Here is a 21,286-nt window from a genome sequence, read left to right as displayed (position 1 = left end):
TCCATAAGTAGGACCCCCCCCCCCACCTTTGTCTCCCCAACTGTATTCGGCCAATTACCCCACTCTTCCAGGCTGTCCTGGTTGCTGCTCCACCCACTCTGCCGATCCCGGGGAGGACTGCAGACTACCACATGCCTCCTCCGATACATGTGGAGTCGCCAGCCGCTTCTTTTCACCCGACAGTGAGGAGTTTCACCAGGGGCGTGGGAGGATCACGCTATCGCCCCCGACCGACCAGGACACAACACCCACATCCGGCTTCCCTCCCGCAGACACGGCCAATTGTGTCTGCAGGGACGCCCGACCGAGCCGGAGGCAACGCGGGGGATTCGATCCGGCGAGCTCCGTGTCGGTAGACAACAGAATAGACCGCCCCGCTACACGGACGCCCAGTTCTGCAGTCATTTCGAGACCATCTTTGGGTCCCTTCCTAACCTGCCTGTGTCATACTGGTTCTGAGGAAAAGGCACACTTAATCCAGAATGTTGAGGTTGAAAAGAAAATACAAACCTATAAGGCAAGTAACACACAACGTGATGCAAAATGTAGAGGTGATGACACAAAATGTCAATCACAGTGAAACAAACCGTATAGTGTGAAACGGAAGTCCTTTGACGCAATAACAAACATCAGTCATTGTTTAAGGGTATGGCAATTTATTGAACAAAATCAATAAGAAAAACAATACAAGCATCGTCTATTTTATACAAAAGAGTGGGAGAAGTCTGTGTTAGAAAAGAGGCTTTAGTCCATCCTGGCCTTCAGCGTACGTGTAGTAATCTTGTCTTTCTCACTGCCAGAAAAAAAAAAAAGTTAATTAGACATGCGAAGTTTTCTGTTATTTGGCCATCGTTTTATGTATTGTGAATCACTACTTACATGACGTGTACGACAACTCCCATGCCAGACACGGCATCCCTATCCACTGCATTCAGCATTGCCTGGGAGATGGTTTCAAACAGGTCTTCGGGTCCCTAAACGCCGGGGAGGTTTCACAGACAATGAGTCGGCCATCACAAACTAGGAGGTGACGGTCAAGACGAGGCGTAGGTAAAATCCCTCCGAGCTACAAAACTTTTTGCATCTTTTAAGTTCTGCTCAATTTTCAATTCCGCGTTCTTCAAGGATCATCTCGCTCAAAGGTTTGTCGAGTATAAAGACGCACTGCGTGACCCAGTGCCATTGTCCAAAGGCGTGGGTGGCTCATCTGTAATTGGGCAATGTTAAAATGACCCCCACCGGAAAGACTTGACAGTGCTTTTCTTACATACAGCCTTTTATACATCATATTTGAGTAAGAGCTTAGGCTCAGTAGAGTCCTCCAGAATTAAACTGTCTGAAAAGCCCTCACGACAGGGTTGTTTAAGTTGATATCTCTGAATATAAAGATTTAAGATGACCAAATAGCTACCCAATTAATGTAAGCAGTCTCCCTTTATAATAAAAAATTACACCAAATATCACAAACTGACTTTACTCAGACTTCTCCAGTAAAACACTAAGGTCAGGAGGTAACTTTTTTCCAGTTATGCCATGTAGATGCTCCAAAGCAGATATTCTTTTCACCTCCCCCTCTCCACGTGAGGATCATAATGTGGGGGTCATATGTAGAGCACTCCTGGAGACTGAAGGGATTCATCTTGCTCATTGCCACTTTTAGAAAGAGAATGATTATTGGCAACAAGGCTTGATGCCTGACCTTCTGGTTTAAAGATGGTCCTCAAAAATTGCTTCGCCACCCTGCCGCTTTTATTTGCGCCTAAGCCTCTTTAACGTTGTAAAAACTAGGTGTTGGTCCTTCTTTGGGAAAACAGGATGTGTATTTAAACACAGTCGATGTTAAAAAGAAACCCGAAATGTAGCCAATAGCAGTCAGACAAAAGGTAAAAACAAGGAACCTACTAAAAGTCAAACAGCTTACCATGTCTGGCTCCCACAAAGATTCACACATGCCGTACATCTGCTCTGAGCATGTGCCGCTCACAACGAAATCTTCAGTCACCATGGGGCAACCAATCAAATCCAGGGAGCAGATGAATGGTTCAAAGGTTTTGGGGTTCAGTCCAGCAATCACAGGCTCAATGTAGTATGGTCCAAACCTAAGGAGAGGGTCACAATTTAACTTGGTCAACCTTTTTTTGTAGATGATTGACTTTTATTTTTATCATTAATACTGTGGATTGTTCTTTGTTTACCATTTTTATGTTATCATGACTCTACTTTTCTTGAGATATACTTTTTTTTAGCTGGTTAAATACATGTTTAAGATGGTCAAAAGCTGTCCAGATAATTCCGTTTGTGTGGGTTGTATGTGCTTGTTATTAAAAAAAATTTTGCACAAGGTCAAAACTGCATGATCATAAATTGAATTGGTTTCAGAGCTCAGTAAACTCACCTTCTTTCATACAACAAGTTGGACACCATGCTCATGAAGGTCTTAGGCTTGATCTGGCGACCCTCCTTCAGCTCATAAAGGTTTAATCTGAATTTGAGCCTCTGGGATCTAGAGTAAATGTGAAGCCAGCAAATTATTATTGCTGAAGTCAGACACTTATTGTCTGCAATCATTCCAAGCTAAATTTACATGAGATTATGACACTTTCCCGAACCTTAATTTAATTACTTTACACCCTGTACTAAATTGGAAGTCATAGTGCAAATTTTTTGAGCATTGCTAAAAACATTTTTCTAATTGTGTGTTTTTCCTCAATTTTTCTAAACAAAGGAAATTGCATGCATTATTTTCGGCATACTCTACAGCTGTATAGAAATTGTTAACATGTCCACTTTTGAAAGAGTGACTGGTGTGAAAGTTTACATCTTTCACAGATTTTCTTTTTATGAATACTTGACCCAGATAAACTCACACTGTCTGTACATCAGTTGCAAGTCCAGCCAGGCCAATGTACAGCCTCTCTCCCATGGGGAAGATCTTCTGGAAGTCTGTGGTGACCATTTGAGCCTGAATGCCGAATCGTCGGTCTGATGCTATCGCCACACAGTTCTTCCCCCTCATGGCCATGACAGCCCCACCATTATATGACATAATAGACTAGATGAAGATAAGAGAGCAGCACGTCAGTAACAATGTGTAATAATGATGACAGCAAAGAGGCTATAACAGAGGAACAACTAATGCTGAAATTTGACCTGGAAGGTAATAGGATGTATGTTAAAGTTTTGAAAGTAGTAGTAGTAGATAAATAAGAGTGACTGGGTACATGCAGCCTACGCCAATAGACATGTAGTATTCCTGGATACATCAAGTTAATGCATATGGAAATAATAGTCAATGGCTTTACAATTGCAAATCAGCATATGCAAAGCCATTTCTGTATGGATGATTACAGTTTAAGAAGAAATGTGTTTGGATGTTTAAATAAATTTGAAATTTATTCATATATACATTTATACATTATATATATATATATATATATATATATATATATATATATATATATATATATATATATATATATACACTACCGTTCAAAAGTTTGGGATCACCCAAAACAATTTCGTGTTTTCCATGAAAAGTCACACTTATTCACCACCATATGTTGTGAAATGAATAGAAAATAGAGTCAAGACATTGACAAGGTTAGAAATAATGATTTGTATTTGAAATAAGATTTTTTTTACATCAAACTTTGCTTTCGTCAAAGAATCCTCCATTTGCAGCAATTACAGCATTGCAGACCTTTGGCATTCTAGCTGTTAATTTGTTGAGGTAATCTGGAGAAATTGCACCCCACGCTTCCAGAAGCAGCTCCCACAAGTTGGATTGGTTGGATGGGCACTTCTTTGAGCAGATTGAGTTTCTGGAGCATCACATTTGTGGGGTCAATTAAACGCTCAAAATGGCCAGAAAAAGAGAACTTTCATCTGAAACTCGACAGTCTATTCTTGTTCTTAGAAATGAAGGCTATTCCATGCGAGAAATTGCTAAGAAATTGAAGATTTCCTACACCGGTGTGTACTACTCCCTTCAGAGGACAGCACAAGCAGGCTCTAACAGGTACTATTTAATGAAGATGCCAGTTGGGGACCTGTGAGGCGTCTGTTTCTCAAACTAGAGACTCTAATGTACTTATCTTCTTGCTCAGTTGTGCAACGCGGCCTCCCACTTCTTTTTCTACTCTGGTTAGAGCCTGTTTGTGCTGTCCTCTGAAGGGAGTAGTACACACCGGTGTAGGAAATCTTCAATTTCTTAGCAATTTCTCGCATGGAATAGCCTTCATTTCTAAGAACAAGAATAGACTGTCGAGTTTCAGATGAAAGTTCTCTTTTTCTGGCCATTTTGAGCGTTTAATTGACCCCACAAATGTGATGCTCCAGAAACTCAATCTGCTCAAAGAAGTGCCCATCCAACCAATCCAACTTGTGGGAGCTGCTTCTGGAAGCGTGGGGTGCAATTTCTCCAGATTACCTCAACAAATTAACAGCTAGAATGCCAAAGGTCTGCAATGCTGTAATTGCTGCAAATGGAGGATTCTTTGACGAAAGCAAAGTTTGATGTAAAAAAAATCTTATTTCAAATACAAATCATTATTTCTAACCTTGCCAATGTCTTGACTCTATTTTCTATTCATTTCACAACATATGGTGGTGAATAAGTGTGACTTTTCATGGAAAACACAAAATTGTTTGGGTGATCCCAAACTTTTGAACGGTAGTGTATATATATTCATTTATACATGTTTATTCGTGATGTAAACAGCAGTACATCGACGTTTATAATGATAAACAACACATTGCTTGAGTTCCTTGGAGGGTCCAAAGAGGGAAAATAAGGTGTAGTTGTATGGCGCTGACCTGTTTATCAAAAATATAAGCATACTATGATTCAATTTAATATATGGTTATTTATCGCTTGGTTTTCAATGTACTTCTCTGCCATTAAACAGTTTTGACAAAGATCTAAAAACTTTCCTTTTTCCTGTATCAAGTACACATATTCCTACATTAAATAACTGGGGAAAGGACACAAGTTTGACACAGAAATTTGAAATCAGTTACTTTGAAGTAACTGCCAGTCCACAAAACAAAACGGTCTACAAAACAAAATAGTCTGCAAAACGACTGGCTTGTCTGCCATAGATAGTATAGCCAGTTACATTCTCATGCATGTCTAATAGAGCTAACAGCTAATATAGCTAACAGTATTTACCCACTTCGTTAGAGCTAACAGGCAGCAATGAGTGAAATATATCCCATTAATAACTATTGACAGTTGTAATATCGTTATTAACCCCTATAGCAAGGGTTTAACCAAGTTTGCTTTGCTTTCTTTAAAAGTAGCTAGCTAAGCACGATGATGCAGCTCCTGAGCGACACGGCTAACGACTAATTTAGCTAGTTTTCCAGCCGGCTCTCTACTGCTCATCACATTTGCACACACACTCCCATCACAGCAATACAAATTTTAGGATATTCAATCTACTTACCATGTTGACTATGTCGAGATATATCCCTTCCTAGGAGGCGGGTATATGTCTTTTGGTAGTTACGAATCACTGTTAGCCTCCGACAGTGACTACACGATTTAGGGACACAGAAAATCCGACTAGCTTGACTCACGTAGCCTCTCAGTTCCTTGTCGGCGATTGGCTGGATTAGAGAGTGTGGGCGTGAACCGCTATTGCCATAGGCGGGGATGCGCGGCGTGCGGAAGTACGCTGCGGTTGCTGCGCAAAGGTTGGTTGAGGCGTGCTCAAGCGAAACTAGACTCGGTAGTACGAGGCAAACTGATGTATTGCGCTGCGGTTTGGGGCTTCAGGTGATTTGAAACGCTTGCAAATGTCACTTGATACTATTCAGTGTCACACAAAAAAATGTCCCCTTAGCCGTTGCCCATTCATGATATCAACATCTTGCTTCGAAATAGCTCAACCGCCAGCTAAAGAAAAGACTTAATTCCCACTGGAGTGCCACGCCAATCACTCCCGATCTGTCAGTCTAACAGAGACAGTTGTGAGGGTTGCCCAAAAGCCATAAGAAAGACACATTTGTTTCGAGTAGTGACATTCAGTTGTATTTAACCGAAACTTGCCCTACTGTCGTGGGTCCAGTTTCACAGTCTCGTCGATTCCTGCCAGCCCAATACAATCCTGTCTTTCACATCACAAAGAATCCACACAACATAGTGTTTAGAGAACCGGCTCTGGATAAAGCCCGTCTCTTACAGGGGTAGACAAGTCACTTAACATTTGGAAGAACAAAAAAAGATAAAAGCAGTTGTTTTGGGGTTTTTTTTGCCCCCCACCCTTTCTTCTTCTTCTTCTTCCTCTTCTTTTCTTCTCCCTAATTGACCTTTCGCAAAGTCCCGCCCCCCTTGGTTACTGTTGCTATGCCCTTCAAGCGTTTCAGAACTATCCGGGAAGTAGCCGGAAAACACCAAAACGTGAAGGAAGAAATCAGCGTATTCCCAGAGAAAATAAGCGATGTATTTTGGAGTAATTCGTCCTAAATATCATCTCGGGAAAGGCAGAAGAGGCTACAGTATGCGGTGGCGGGATACATTCAGAATATTAAAAGTAAAACCGACCCGCGTGGACTCCGGGCTGCCGGGTGCGACTGTAATGGAGGGTAAAGCTTACCGGTTGCGATCGAAGAATGAGAAACCCCATCAACTAATTCTGAAACACATTGTGGACCAATTGTGCTCTGTGCAGCGACCAGGACACATATCCATATCCGGCTTCCCACCCGCAGACACGGCCAATAGCCTGGGCGCGTAAGATGGCGTCGTTCGACTTCCAACGTACGAGTACTTGCACAAGAACTTCCGGTCTGGTTTGTTGAGAGAAGAGACGGCTTTGTTTTACACTCGCTGTTTGCAGGACCTCCCTAAAATCACGGTCAACGATGTACATCGCATCGTGAGTGCTTCCTCGGTAGCTCAGACGAGCAAAAAAGAAAAGGCGTTTAAGATGTATATTTCGAGCTACATCGACAACTACGAGGGCGAGTAACGGCATCGTTTAACTATGCTAGTGCTAGCTAGCTAGTTGGCAGGGGCGATTAAATGAAACGATACAAATCAGACATACCTGGTGTAAAACCTAATGTCCTCATCGGAACCTGCAAATCGCCTCAGGCTGGATTTGGACTGTAGCTGGACGGTCTCTAGTCGTTCTATTTGTTTCCTCATTGGCTCGTTTTGGGCCAGGGCATCATCCAAAGCGGCAGGAGTAGGAGCCACGTAATAGTTATGCTCTTGCAGGCAGCTGCTGACATCCATCTCATTATCTGAGGAGTCCAGAGCTGGCAGAGGGGCGACAGCAGCACGCTCCCGGCACTCCCACACACCTAGCCGGAGTGCGGGTTTGGAGTACTCATTCCTCGCAAAGAGTGTGGGGGCAGCTGCTTTCCCTGAGCCTCCTTAACACACACCTGTAGCTGGCACAGCGAAATCACCCGGTTCAAAACGCCGACTACACGCTTTTGTACTCTTGGTGACGGTAATGCATCACTAGCCACTTAGCTCGTTCCTCGCAGTTATTAGGGAATGAATGGAAACGTCAAAGAGAATTATATCGCACCGAATTCGCACACTGTGGCACACAACAGTGCTCAGTGGAGCCTGATTCACGGCACTGATACTTGAACGCCCCTTTTTGCCCTGTTTGATTCATTGATTTTTCGGATGAAATTAAGATTTTGGACGGATAAATTAGCAGCTAACCAGTAGGACGTCAGCATCCGGTTGTACCGGAAGTTCTTATGCAAACAGACACACCCGGAAGTTCCGCAATGTGACATTAATGCACCGAGCCTATTGTGTCTGTAGGGACGCCCGGACCAAGCCGGAGGTAACACGGGGGCTTGAACTGGTGAGCTACCCGGACGGCCGCTGAGTTGTTTAAACTATATATATATTATATAACTTTGTTAAAAGAAACACTCAACGATAGGGAAAGTGCTCAATAAATGAGCAAAATAATCCAGTGAGTCAGGTAAATTCTTGCTTATGGCATGAAACAGGCTTGTACTGTCTCATAAAGAATTTACTTGACTCACTGGTATGATGATGATATACATATACCATGCTGCACATAGCTTGGATTATAAAAGAATTTATTATGGTTACCGTTTGAAAACTGTTTATCTAAAGACAACAGCCATGATCAGAGAGGACAGTTGCCATGACGCCTCTACAGCCACATGAAGCCCTGCTGAACAGGATTCAGTTCCATTAGGGGACACAACCTCGTCTCGACACAGTAAAGGAAAAAACGCAGAGAATGGCCCGTTGCACCTCGCCATGCCTTTTCTAGTCATCTATACAATATGATGGAAATTATTTCTGTCTCTATCGCTTCATGAAGTTCTTCTCCAGGGAAGCTGGGGTCCTCTGTATGGAATGGATGTTCCTCTTCACTCTGTCCTCTAAGGAAGAGCTGGATGCGCTTTCTAGCTTCATGTTGCTGCCAGAAGGAAAGATGAGCATTAGTGAATCCGAAAGACAACATAGTGGGATTAAACCAGGGAGAAACATAAGAAAATAAATCATCCAGATGAGTACATGCTTGATTATTTGTCCGTATACTGAACAACACTTACTGGATGAAGCCAGCATGTGGCTCATGCTTGGTAGCTCGTTCTCGCTCTTTTTCCCGTTCATCTTGTCTCTTGTATCTTTTTACATTGTTCTCCCTCTCCTCCTCCCTTTCCTTGGCAAAGTCCATCATCTGCCTCCTCCTATGCTCCAGCTCTTCAGCAGACAGCTGCCTAAAAAGACAAGTCAAAATTACTGTGAAAAACAATGTAATGGGGTCAAATGTATATGCTCTACTGATTTTACACAAGTGTAGTGACTACTGAAGACTGGCTATGTACATAAATACGCAGCCTATGCTGGTAGATGTATGGTAGTCACAGGAATGTCCCAGGTAAGGTATGCTTAAGCATGAAAATGACCTGAGCCCTGCCCACTCTTACTTGGATCTGTGGTTGTTCTGTCTTTGGTAACGGTCCTTCTGTGGACTGGGTGGCCTGGGGTGGCTCCTGCTGTCTGATCTATGTGAGGGTTGGTTTTCCCTATCACTCCTGTGAGGGGAGCGAGAGCGGCTTCTCTCGCGGCGTGCTGAGGATGGGTGATGTCTTCCATCAAGGAGCTGAGAGGGAATAGTAGTAACTAACAGGTCTACTGTCCTCCTGAGAGCTGGAGGACTGAAACTGCACAAGCGTTATCAGAGGATAAACTGATTTTATTTATTTTTTGTTACCTGTAGCCCATAGCCCGGAGCATGCCGCGCATGAGATTTTGTGTCTGCTGGAGATTCCCGTTTTGAATGTGGCCTGAGTAGAATGAATCAAATCAAACTATTAATTACTTTAGAATCATAATTCACCTATCCAAATGATCAGGGTGACTGCACAGAATTATTAACCACTCAGATTCAAGTTAGCGCCATCTGAAGTATAATTCTTGTAACCACAACCTGGAATTGGATTAAGCAGGTATACACAACAGATGGATAGATGACTCAATACATGATTCTTGTTTATTTGGCAATATATCATTTCTGCCTTGGTCAACACCTGACCAAATATATCTGGTTGCATATTTGGGAGAAGTCTAAAATGAACAGACATAAAATAAACAAGGCCCAGCAGAGCCATGTTTAGTGGACAATCGAGATATTGGCCTCAAATTTCTTTATCACCTGTGTTTTTTGTCATCCTCTGCCTCCTCTGAGCTTGAACTGGCGCTCCTCCTTTTATGTTTCTTCTCCTTTTTCCTGTCTCGGTCTCCCCTCTTTTCCTTCTTGTCCTTCTTCCTTTTCTTTTTCTTGTCTTTCTTTTCAAGATTCTGGCGCAGCTGTGGAAGAAAAGATGGATGTTAAAAGGCTAATTCTTGTGACTAAAAATCATCCAAACATGTCTGGGAAGGCTTCCTGGATGTGAAATAACTCGCAGAGACACTTATATCATTAAATAAACAGAAGTTATGCACCAAGGATTTCACCGCATCTAGTCATGTTCTCAGTAGGTGTGGGCTCAGCCTGCCAATGAAAACAACCCTGTTCAATGCTAGGACCAGAAATGTAGGCGAGTTGGAATTATATTTGAATTTGCATAAAAAAATGTCTCAAGTTTTATCCAGCGGCCAGTAAATATTAATAAAACAGGTTTTTCTGTTTTTAAGGAGAATTGGGTGTCAGGGTACATGCAGAGAAGGCAATCTTTCACAAGAATTTATTAGCAAAAGGGGGAAAATAAGAACATGAAACACCGTGCTTCATTTTCAAAAACAGAGTTGGCCACAAAAAAAAAAACCCAACTTATTAACGATACACTTCTGAGATTATTTGGTGTTCACTCTCTTTGGGCAATTTAGATTGTTATTTATATAAATATATCCATTAAAAATGTCAAAATTCCTGCGTTCAATTTCAAAATATGTGTTGGCATGCAAATTTGATTTTGCTGTTGATATTCAAATATAACGTGACAACTCTAAGTGTGGACACCCAACTTTTTCCTTTCTCCACATACAATTGATTGACATGTTGACAACAAATCCAACACTTGACAGGAACATGTGTCAACTGTAAACCCATTGCATCTTATGTAACAACTGTATATTTATTAAAAATGGATCTCAGGGAACGGCCCTACTATGGGAGGAAAATAAGAGCTTGAAAATGCACAGATTTAAGGTTCCTCTCTGGAAATGTCAAGTAAGACGAGATGATAGCAATTATACATACACGTCTGCAGTGTCATGTGGTTAACAGCTAAGATGGCAGCTCCATGCTAATATTTGTTCCATAAATGAACACAGAAAAGGCAGAGCTTTGCACACCCTTGCGGTAATCCTGTTAACGTTGTCAGCAGCAGAACACGGCGGATCTAGAGGAGTAAACCTCGATAATAAATCCTGCTATTCCTATGGGTAGCAGTAGTCCTAGGTGCATTCATCGACAGACTGATGTTATGGACTGCAGGACATCGTGGCTTTGCAGATGATCAATGCATCTCGACAATGGAAAGGCACAAAACCTCCAGTTAGCGGAGAACCATAGAACTGCATGTGGAGTAGCGCCCCATGCTTTAAACAAACGTGCAACCGAAACCCCATTGGGGCATCCTGACAGAGGACCTAGGCAAGGGTGAGGGTTTGCATATCATCATTAGAACTGATTAAAGGAATATCATGTTTTACCTTAACATTCATGGTCGATCACATATAGTATTGTGAAAAATAAAGAATGCAATCGCTCTGCTCTGGCAACGGGTACTGCCAAAGATGCAGCATCTGGCTTAAACACACTAACCCGGCGTTGTTGTGTAAGCACAAATTTGACACGGGATGATACCAGCTAAACATAGGCTTGTTGCACTATTACAGAACTGGCTTGTGGTAGTGGGCTGTGGTTTAGCATTGGCTGGAAGCAAAGAGAGGGAGCAAGGCTCATGGGAGAGCAGATGCAGGTGTGCCAAACTAACAAATGGTGCTTAATGTACCGCAGTGAAGCTAGGTGCTGGACTGACACCGACACCGACACGGACATGGACATGAACACAGGCCACACACAACAAGAGAGAGAAAAAGCAAACTAGACGCCACTCTGAAAACGCAGAGAAAGCGAGGCAGCAGGGGCTCCAGCACCACAGTGTACTGGCCCGTACAGCATGCTGAGTGAGAAAGACACTAAGAGACTTTGTAAATAAAAAAACCTGGGTTCAGTTGAAACTTTCTGGCCTCCATCTCGAACCCTCTGACTGGCAACAGTCTTGCTACATAGCTATTGTTGAGTATTTGCATATTGTAAACAATTTTCTACTAGTAAACCAGAAGCAAGTGGCAAATAACCTGAAAGCATGGAGCAGAACAAGCGGGGCTAAACTATGACAGGTGAAATTAAAAATATTAAACCCCTTATCCAGCCATCTATTCATTATCCAAACCGCTTATCCTACTCAAGATCATGGGGATGCTGGAGCCTATCCCAGCAGTCATTGAGCGGCAGGCGGGGAGACACTCTGGACAGGCCGCCAGACCATCACAGGGCCAGCACACATTCATACCTAGGGACAATTTAGTACGGCCGATTCACCTGACCTACATGTCTTTGGACTGTGGGAGGAAACTGAAGCACCCGGAGGAAACCCACACAGACATGGGGAGAACATGCAAACTCCACACAGAGGATGACCCCCGAGGTTGGACTACCCCGGAGCTCGAACGCAGGACCTTCTTGCTGTGAGGCGACCACGCTAACCACTGCGCCACCGTGCCACCATTTAAGCCACTTATCTATAACATTTGTATTGTTAAAAAGCATCATACCTATTCCAAAGACAACATTGATCTACTTCTGTGTAGCAGAAACTTTGAGCATACAAGCCTTTAAAAAAATATATCTGAAAAACCAAGTTTTAAATTTAACCACTATAATAAACTCCCCAAATGCCCGCAGACAGCTGGAAAATTGCACTTTTCAACTGAGTCGCCCTTTTAACCATGGAGCATATAATTGTTAGTGCTACAGTAATATAATCAATTGCAATACTATTACTTTAGGCCTTTAAATAAAATTGTTTTGATAGCATTTTTGCCATTGTTCAAAAGTAAAAAACAAGAATACATATTTCACAACCTACTCCTTCCCTTTATCGCTTTCACTCATGCACAAAGATCATCGACTACAGAATGAAGCTGCATTACTGTTAAGGTAGACTTTTCCACTTGGATATTGTTTATTTTAAGTTGAAATATTATTGAAAGATGGTATACTTTTAGCAAAGGCTAGTAGCATTGCTATGAAAATAGTGGTAAGGAGGACAAGAACACCAAAAATGGAGAAAATGCAAAAATATATTTCAAGTGTTTTAGTTTCTGTTAATTTAATATATCCAAAAAAAGAAAAGTTTAATAAAAAGCTCCACAAAGTCAGAATCACGTTACCATTTCTTTAATCTTCTTCATTTTAACTGGATTAGTCAAGACTTCTCTCTTTTTTTCCTCCTCTCGTTTCCTGAAAATAAATAAAATGCAATTTATACCGAGACAATACAAGCAAATTCTTCTCTCAAATTCTGTGCATGACTGGAAGACCATGAGATAGGGACAAAAGATAAAAGAAACTAACCTGATTTCAAACAGGGGGTCTTCCCTGATCTTGGCAGCTAGGTCAAGGCTGGAAGCAGGGGTGGTGGGGTTGAAGATGGAACCAGGCAGAAGGCCAGTTTGGGCAGATGGACCACTCTCAGGCTCGTCATATTGATCAGTGATCTGCTTGTCAATGGAACGCCCCATCAGGTACTCATCCCTGGACACCTGACCACCCGGGCCCTGGTACATCCAGTCTAAGCGATCATCTTTCTTCCTGTCACCATGCAAATATTCTCTCTTAGAAATACATGAACAGCAGAAATTCTATGCCTTTTCTTATGAAACACTGACATTAACAAAATCATTACTGATGCCAATGTGTGAGAGGACTCACTTAAGAGTCCCAGTTTCTTGTGCATATTTAGTAATTTCTTCTCGCGCTCGTTCTTCTCTGAGCTCCTTCTGGAGCTCTTCAATCTTCTTCCGCTCAGCCTCGTACTTCTGCTCAGCCTTCCAAACCCGCTCAATATTTTTCATAGTCTGGGGATGCCAGCTCTTTTTCAGATTCTGGTGGAAGTAAAGCAAAAACAATAAACTATTGTGCAGTAATTATATAAAAAAAACACACATTTTATATTCTGAATGCCAGATTTTACCATGCAAATTCACGTTACAATCCTTACTATAGTGATGCATGGTAAGTCAGATCAATTTGTGTATCCCTAAATCAGAGTTATAAGCAACACCCAGCGGAAGTCCAAGTTAACAAAGTTGTAACGTTTGTTGTACATGAAAGAGAAGTCGCCAGTGCTGTTGCATTGGCACTTTCCCCATAGCCAAACTAACAAGACTAGGTCAAAACCTAGTATATGGCTGGACCGTGTATGATTAATGTGCGGAATTATGGTCAATTTTTTACAGTAGAGGCACTGTAAACACCCACTGATGACATAATAGAAAACTGTTTGCACAGCCTCATTCTGAAAGAGCAATGGCCAATGACAAAACTCCAACTTGGCCATCACGGACAACCACCTATGCAGGGCAGGCCCCGCTGTTGCGGTCCAGCCAAAAATAAGGGTTGAACCTGAAAGCTACTATTATCTGTTGGCAAAGGTCTTACAAGGTTCTGACATACACTACATAGCCAAAAGTATGTGGTCACCCAAACATCACACCCATATGTGCTTGTTAAACATCTCATTCCAAAACCATGGGCATTAATATTGAGTTTGCCCCCCCCTTTGCTGGTGTAATAGTCTGTGTTCTTCTGGAAAGGTTTTAGAATACGGCTGTGAGGATTTGCTCCCATTTAGTCACAAGAGCATTAGTGAGGTCGGTCACTGATGTTGGGGAGAAGACCTGGCTCACAGTCATTGTTCCAGTTCATCCTGAAGGTGTCGGATTAGGTTGAGGTCAGGGCTCTGTGCAGGCCAGTCAAGTTCTTCCACACCAAACTCAGCAAACCATGTCTTTATGGACCTTGGTTTGTGCACAGGGGCATTGTCATGCTGAAACAGGAAAGGGCCTTCTGCAAATGGCTGCCACAAATTTGGAAGCACAGAATCATCTAGAATGTATGTATTAAGATTTCTTTTACGGGAACTGAAGGGCATAGCCCAAACCATGAAAAACAATTACAGACCATTATTCCTCCTCCACCAAACTTTACAGTTGGCACTATGCAGTCAGACAGCTAGTGAAGTGTGATTCATCACTTCAGAGAATGCATTTCCACTGCTCCAGAGTCCAGTGGCGGTGTGCTTTACACCACTCCAGCTGATGCTTGGCATTGTGCATGGCGATCTTAGGCTTGTGTGCGGCTGCTTGTCCATTGAAACCCATTTCGTGAAACTCCCAACAAACAGTTCTTGTGCCGATGTTGCTTCCAGAGGCTGTTTGGAACTCGGTAGTGAGCGTTGCAACCAAGGACAGACGATTTTTTACACGCTATGTGCTTCATCACTAAGCGGTGCCATTCTGTGAGCTTGTGAATTCTGCCGCTTCATGGTTGAGCTGTTGTTACTCCCAAGACGTATCCACTTCATAATAGCAGACTTACAGTTGACCAAGGCAGCTCTAGTTCTATGACCAACTGACTTGTTGGAAAGGGGGTTGAAAGTCACCAACTTCTTCAGTATGACCCATTCCACTGCCAATGTTTGACTATAAAGACTGCACGCCTGTATGCTTGATTTTGTGCACCTGATAGCAATGGGTATGGCTAAAATAGCTGAACCTATTCATTAGAAAGGGTGTCCACATACTTTTGGCCATGTAATGTGCCTGTCAGCCGCAACAACTTTGCCTCCTCTTCAAACAAAAGTGGACGACGAGCCTCAAGTTCGGCAGGACGGTAGTGCTAGGCTGTTCCGGCGACATCTGGACACTGCTTGGCGTCCTCCTCATCATATCCTTCATATAGCTTATAATTCTGTTATCCTCTTTCAGTGTTGTATTCTGTAAATTGTGTTTTATTCTGTACACATATCATTCATGGCACGTATGAATGTTATATGTCCAGTCTTTGGAGAGAGGTCCCTCCTCCGTTGCTCTCCCTGAGGTTCCTTCATATTTTTTAGGGAGTTGTATCTTATCCGATGCGAGGGTCTAAGGACAGGATGTTGTGTTGCTGTAAAGCCCACTGAGGCGAATTTGTGTTTCGCGATACCGGGCTATACAAATATAATGGACTTGACTTAAGCTTGAGCGTTTAACTACTTTTGACTAGTTTATTGGAAATGTAAGCGAATCGGGTTCCATAAGAAAACGTAAATTCAGCTAAATTCACCAAGAGATAATAAATTACGGCCAACACAAGCCGAATGGTTAAGTCTTTGGACCATAATATAGCGAATATTTACCAGATCACCGCCTCCCATTTTGATGAACTCGTCGTCTTCTCCCCACAAAGTGAATACGGACAGATCTGTCCCTTAACTAATAAACTAATATAAAGCTACACTTGTTGAACGAAACTGTTGCCACCTATGTTTGTTAACTGAATCGGCTAAAAACAGTAGCCTGTCTGCTAGCTGGCCTGCCGTGTTTGTGTATCCGGTATAGTACTTCCGGTTATCGGTGCGTCCACTTCCGTACAGCGAGCGCAGCGCGCTTCCGTTGGCAACCCTGTATTGTTCAATCTGCTGTGTTTCACTTATCATATCTGATAAGTCCCCAGGACTCCCCTCCCTTTCATTTATGTATTTAATTTTATTTATTTCCCCCTCTTTCTTTTGTTTTATGTGGGATTTTTTTTGTGTGTAAAACTTAAACGTGTCAATAAAAAAGTTTAAAAAAAACATGTCCGCTCAACAGGATGTTACGCTCACTGTAATATGGCAACTAACTAACTTCGCACTGATATAAAACATAATTTTGTACATTATTATTATTGTAGTAATAGTATATTATATTCATAATACATATTATTTTCTGATGGAAATGTAACTTATTAATGTGTATGTTTGCATGCTTTCTGTACATGCTGTGTTACGGTATGTGTGCTTAATCAAACCACTCAGAATAGTTGACAACAAATGGACTATTGTTTATGAACATGTTATAAGCATGTTGTTACCTCTGAAAATGAAGAATGAAACACACATGCAGGATATTGGTGTTTATTTCATAAAAGTATTTTATAGAATAAAGCAAGCAACTACACAGTAATGCTTAAATTATAAAATGCTATCAACAATTACTTTATTACACTTTCTACAGCTACAAAATTAAATGACAACATCAGTAAAAACAGTATTCAATTTTTGCTCTATTGACCATCATAAAAAAAGACCAGCATTAATAAAAATTTATAATATGACGACAACAACCAACAGTAGAAATTATATTAGTCAACTGTCAACATCTGACAAGTATGTAAGAATTTCCTCCCGTTCCTTTAATTCTTTACATAAATACAGTATTTGTGAGCTTCAAATACAAGCCCCCTACCACATCAGTTATAAATCTCTGTCTAACACCTCCGGTGATATACGTATTTTCTAATAGTGTCTAGACTGTAAAACGCTTGACTTGTGTGCTACATAACTAGTGTATTTAACCTTTAGAAGCCACGTCTACTGCTATGTATACCACACGTGTTTCCTTAGCAAACTTTGCTCCTTTGCATCCATTATTTAGATAGACATTTGACAAGAAGACTGCAGAGTCTTTGTATTCATGTCAAATATCCTGGGGGGGGGGGGGGACACAAACATGTTGTGTTTTTTTTTATGATTGCATTTGGTATGATGTAAAAGGCTTCTCAGTTTGAAAAATAGACCACCACAATTGCTGCTGTCGGGAGATTGGCCCTCAATGTGTCCTTTCATAAGAGTTGTAGCTACATCTGTGGGACCCGCAAAAGGTTATAACCCTATCCAGCAGGTGAAGTTTGGGCAGCCACGTCACGAAGCCCTTAAACTCCCATGGCATTAGAATCTCCCTGAAAAGGCAAGACGAGTGTCGAAACAAATATTTTGCTTCAGTCAGTCAATGTCAGTCTGAACACCAATTATATTTTAGTTCACACCCTGAATCTCCACTTGGAATCCCACTTACACTATGCCTCCATGGATTTCCATCATATATATATATATATATATATATATATATATATATATATATATATATATATATATATATATATATATATACATATATATATATATATATATTATATATTCTCAGGCGCGCAGACGTGTCCATGGCTCTGGTCATGACGCATGACGCATGACGCATGGCGCATGGCAGCACCGCCACACAACAGCAACGCTCACTGCCCCTACTTCATGTTTATCTGCCCTTTTTAGACGCTTCCTGTGCCACACCCAATTTTTGCGGCATCTGTCATCAGCAGCACAGGGGTGGCAGATAACATTTGGAAAAAATGTACAAAATGCGTTTTCCAGCGTCTCGTCACAACATGTACAGTTGGCTGCGCATAAAGGTAAAGAGATGTTGGAAAACAAAAACAGCGAGAGTTTGAGACAAACAGGGGGGGGGGGGTTGGGTGAATAAAGTCTCATTATTCTGTTTATGCTGCCTTCAACAACAACAACAACAACAACAACAACAACAACAAAAATTCGTTCACTGACAAGTTAGAGTAGAGACTCCCGAAGATGGACTTTTCTCCACGTTTTCAAGTAGCAGCATGCACGCCACTTGACTTTATTGTAAACATGTTGACAAAGCCACCTTCAGTTTAACAGCAGCAGTGAGATCCCCTGCAGCGAACTTCAGATCCTGTCCCGTTGCCTCTGTGGCTGCCTTGCCAGCGGATGTGAGCAGGGAAAGTCCTCAGACTTGTCCTCCTCGCCTCAGGAAAGACACCTCCTACCTCTGCTCCCTCTGTGCCATAGTTTCTGATAAGTGCGGAACTTGTGTGTCTATGTTGTTGTTTTTTAAAAATATATGTTCTACTTTCTACTCTATTGTAAACCTATGGCACCCCTTTGACGACTGTCGGAGAAGGCCAATAATCAACTGCTAATTAAGAGAACCCCTGCTGAGAGCTAGAGTGACGCAGTTAGCTGGACTGGCCGGTTACACTTGAGACCGAGGGGTCTGTCTCGCATTTCAGTTTAAGCGGCGGCTCTGTGACGTCAGATACATGGGACGACGACTGAGGCGGCGTAGGCGTCTCAAAACCCTTATCCAGTCTTCCTTCTCCGTTGACCCTCTCCTCGTCCTGCGCCGGCGGACACTCGTGAGTGCGCATGTGCTTGGCCAGGTGGTCGTTGCGCATGAACACTCGGGGGCAGAGGGCGCAGCTGAACTTTTTGGCGCCGGTGTGTGTCTGTAGGTGGCGCTGCAGTTCATCAGAGCGAGTGAACCGCTTGCCGCAGAAAAGCCAGTTGCAGACGAATGGCCGGTCGCCGCTGTGCCAGCGGAGGTGAGCCTTCAGATGGGAGGTCTTGGCGTACGCTTTGCCACATCCGGGGATGTGGCAGTTATGCATGTGCTTCCCCCTGCCGTCATCAGTGCCCTGACCCAGCTGTTCAGCATGAACACAGTTGGGGCAGCGACACACGGCCTGGCCAGCCCCTCTGGAGGAGGATCGGCGCTGGGGCTTAGGTCTAGCTGAGGCAGCACTCTCCTGTTGCTCCTCCAGAGAGAACGGCTCCGGCTGCAGCATTTCAGGGGCCATCGGCTCCATCTTGAAGCCGTCCTGGGGGTAGAGGTGAGAGGAGTGGGAGACTGGGGCCAGCTGGGCTGGGGGCAGGGTGCACAGTTGGGATTCAGAGCCATAAGGTGCCAAAGAGGGTTGAAGTCCCATAGAGTTCCCTGCACCCACTGCAGGCAACGGTACACCCTGCCCTGCCTGCAAGTCCATCCAGCTCCCAGGCCCAGTGTGAAGGTCCCACCAGGGGGAGATGTTCATGTCCTCTGAGCTGCCACTAGATGGTGCTGTACGTAGCCAGGGTTCATAAGGGTGAGCCATGAGAGCAGCTGTTGCAGGTGCAAGGTCGAGGATGAGGATTGCGGCTTCAAAGCAAGTTTCTTGGCCTACTGCGTAGAGCGCAGAAAACTACCACATTTTGAAATGGTCACACTGTGGTCGTTTCCTGTCATGAAATTGTCACTCGGTGAAAATCCTACAAAGAGAGAGAGAGAGAAATACAGATTATGGTTTGTTTTACATGAGCCATTCAAGCCCTTCTCAACTGCCCGCAATTTGCCCCCCCCCCAAGAAAAAAGAAAATCAGAGACATTGTTAAAGTGCATGTAAGAACTTGAGAATGAGAGTTCTCGCGTTGTTGCTTTTCCCCACTGCTGAGGAATCGAGGGTCTAAATTCTAACCGGGCCACGCCGCGTTTCACCAGCGCTCGGCCCAGTACCTTTCTACTTACCGCGTCTAAATAACGAACCCCGGGGCGCCGCCATAGCCGAAGAGTTAGAACACATACCACGTGGCCACATGGTTGCAACCATCGACCTTCGTTGCAACCCCCCCCCTCCATTTCCCTGTCTGCCTCCACTATCACTATCTAATAAAGGTGTAAAAAATAGAAACGATAAACAAAATAACCAACCCCAAACAAAGCTCCCTCATTGCCATGGATGCTGCCTGGTAGTGGAGAAGGGGGGGTGGGGGGGTTGGGGGGGGGGGCAAACGTGTCCAGGCAGAAACCTGCCACATGTATCCACTGCCAGGTACTTCCCATGGAGGACAGTCAAAGACAAGCGCAAAGAAAACAACATCATGGGCCCTGTGCAGAGGCAGAGGCGGTGTGGAGGCGGGGAGAGATAAATACTAGTGAGATGGGGGGGGGTGGAGGTGGGGGGGGTGGTAGTGAAGGGGGTGATGACAGGAGAAGAGTTTGGTAAAGGAAGAAGATCCAGGGAGGTATGGCTGCAGGCCAAAGACTATTTGTATGTCTCTTAGGTTTGTGTAGATGAAACTTGGCAGACAGAAGAACCAGTTTTTTTTTTTTTTTATGAATCACACATGATTTACAACAACAGCCCTCCGGGCAAGTCCCAGAGAGAAACCCCATAAAACGCCCTGCCTCTTACACACTGGCGGCAGAGAGCATCATCATTTACAGACTGACGGCATTCAGGAGCCTGAGAACAGAAGTCCAACCATAACAAGAGAACAATTACTTTATGTATATAATTATGGACACACGCTCTGCAACAGCATCCTGTCCCCAACAGATTCCAAGCAGCGGCGGTGCGACGAGCCCGATTCGTCTCGTGCAACCGTCGCCATGAAATAAGATGGCTGGAATTTTTCAAAGGTGACAAATTGCTTGTTAAGACTCTAGACGTCGATGGGTTTTTATGACAAGAAGGTTGCTGCGGCGTAAGTGCTCGGCTGCAATCCTGTCCCGGGCCAAAATAGTCTGTTGACTTTAAGCAAACGAAAACCGCCCATCCTCGAGAATCCACAATTTTCCTTTACTGCAGGAAACAGTAAAAGTAGTCTGGAACTTCAGAGGCTGGTGTCTTCAGATCACAGGGTGTGATACCTTATATCTGAGAGGGTCACCGAAAAACCTAGAGGTCAAGTGTCAGGGGAAGACGCCTTTATGTTCAGAACCATTAAGGTGTAGGACGGCACCGAAAGGGGGCGGGGCTAAGAAGGCCGCCACTGTTTACACAGAAAGGGGGCGGGGCTAAGAAGGCCGACACTGTTTACTCTGGACATCTCAGTTTAGTTGAGCCAGTACAGATGGACAACGGGATTACAAGTGAGGCATTACACT

The 21,286-nt window shown here is 43.4% G+C and overlaps 3 protein-coding genes across 3 annotated transcripts; all 3 read right to left on the bottom strand.

The window, feature by feature from the left end:
• Positions 1-636: 636 nt before the first annotated feature.
• Positions 637-5,586, bottom strand: psmb3 (proteasome 20S subunit beta 3). Its single transcript, XM_056280359.1, has 6 exons — positions 5,448-5,586; positions 2,868-3,052; positions 2,396-2,503; positions 1,922-2,099; positions 880-974; positions 637-793 (listed from the first exon to the last, which is right to left on the bottom strand). The coding sequence occupies exons 1-6, from the start codon at positions 5,448-5,450 to the stop codon at positions 745-747; spliced, it is 618 nt and encodes a 205-aa protein (XP_056136334.1). The 5' UTR covers positions 5,451-5,586; the 3' UTR covers positions 637-744.
• Positions 5,587-8,070: 2,484 nt separating this feature from the next.
• On the bottom strand, positions 8,071-16,112 carry cwc25 (CWC25 spliceosome associated protein homolog). The gene is made up of 9 exons (XM_056280876.1): positions 15,931-16,112; positions 13,461-13,633; positions 13,104-13,340; positions 12,920-12,989; positions 9,672-9,826; positions 9,231-9,303; positions 8,944-9,119; positions 8,566-8,733; positions 8,071-8,429 (listed from the first exon to the last, which is right to left on the bottom strand). The coding sequence occupies exons 1-9, from the start codon at positions 15,946-15,948 to the stop codon at positions 8,315-8,317; spliced, it is 1,185 nt and encodes a 394-aa protein (XP_056136851.1). The 5' UTR covers positions 15,949-16,112; the 3' UTR covers positions 8,071-8,314.
• A 2,487-nt stretch (positions 16,113-18,599) lies between these two features.
• On the bottom strand, positions 18,600-19,514 carry sp6 (Sp6 transcription factor). Its single transcript, XM_056280566.1, has one exon. It carries the CDS (start codon positions 19,512-19,514, stop codon positions 18,600-18,602), a length of 915 nt encoding a protein of 304 aa, XP_056136541.1.
• Positions 19,515-21,286: the final 1,772 nt, after the last annotated feature.

Source organism: Lampris incognitus, chromosome 5, assembly GCF_029633865.1.
Source record: "Lampris incognitus isolate fLamInc1 chromosome 5, fLamInc1.hap2, whole genome shotgun sequence".
Taxonomy (NCBI): Eukaryota; Metazoa; Chordata; class Actinopteri; order Lampriformes; family Lampridae; genus Lampris; species Lampris incognitus.
This window is presented reverse-complemented; position numbering and strand designations above follow the sequence as displayed.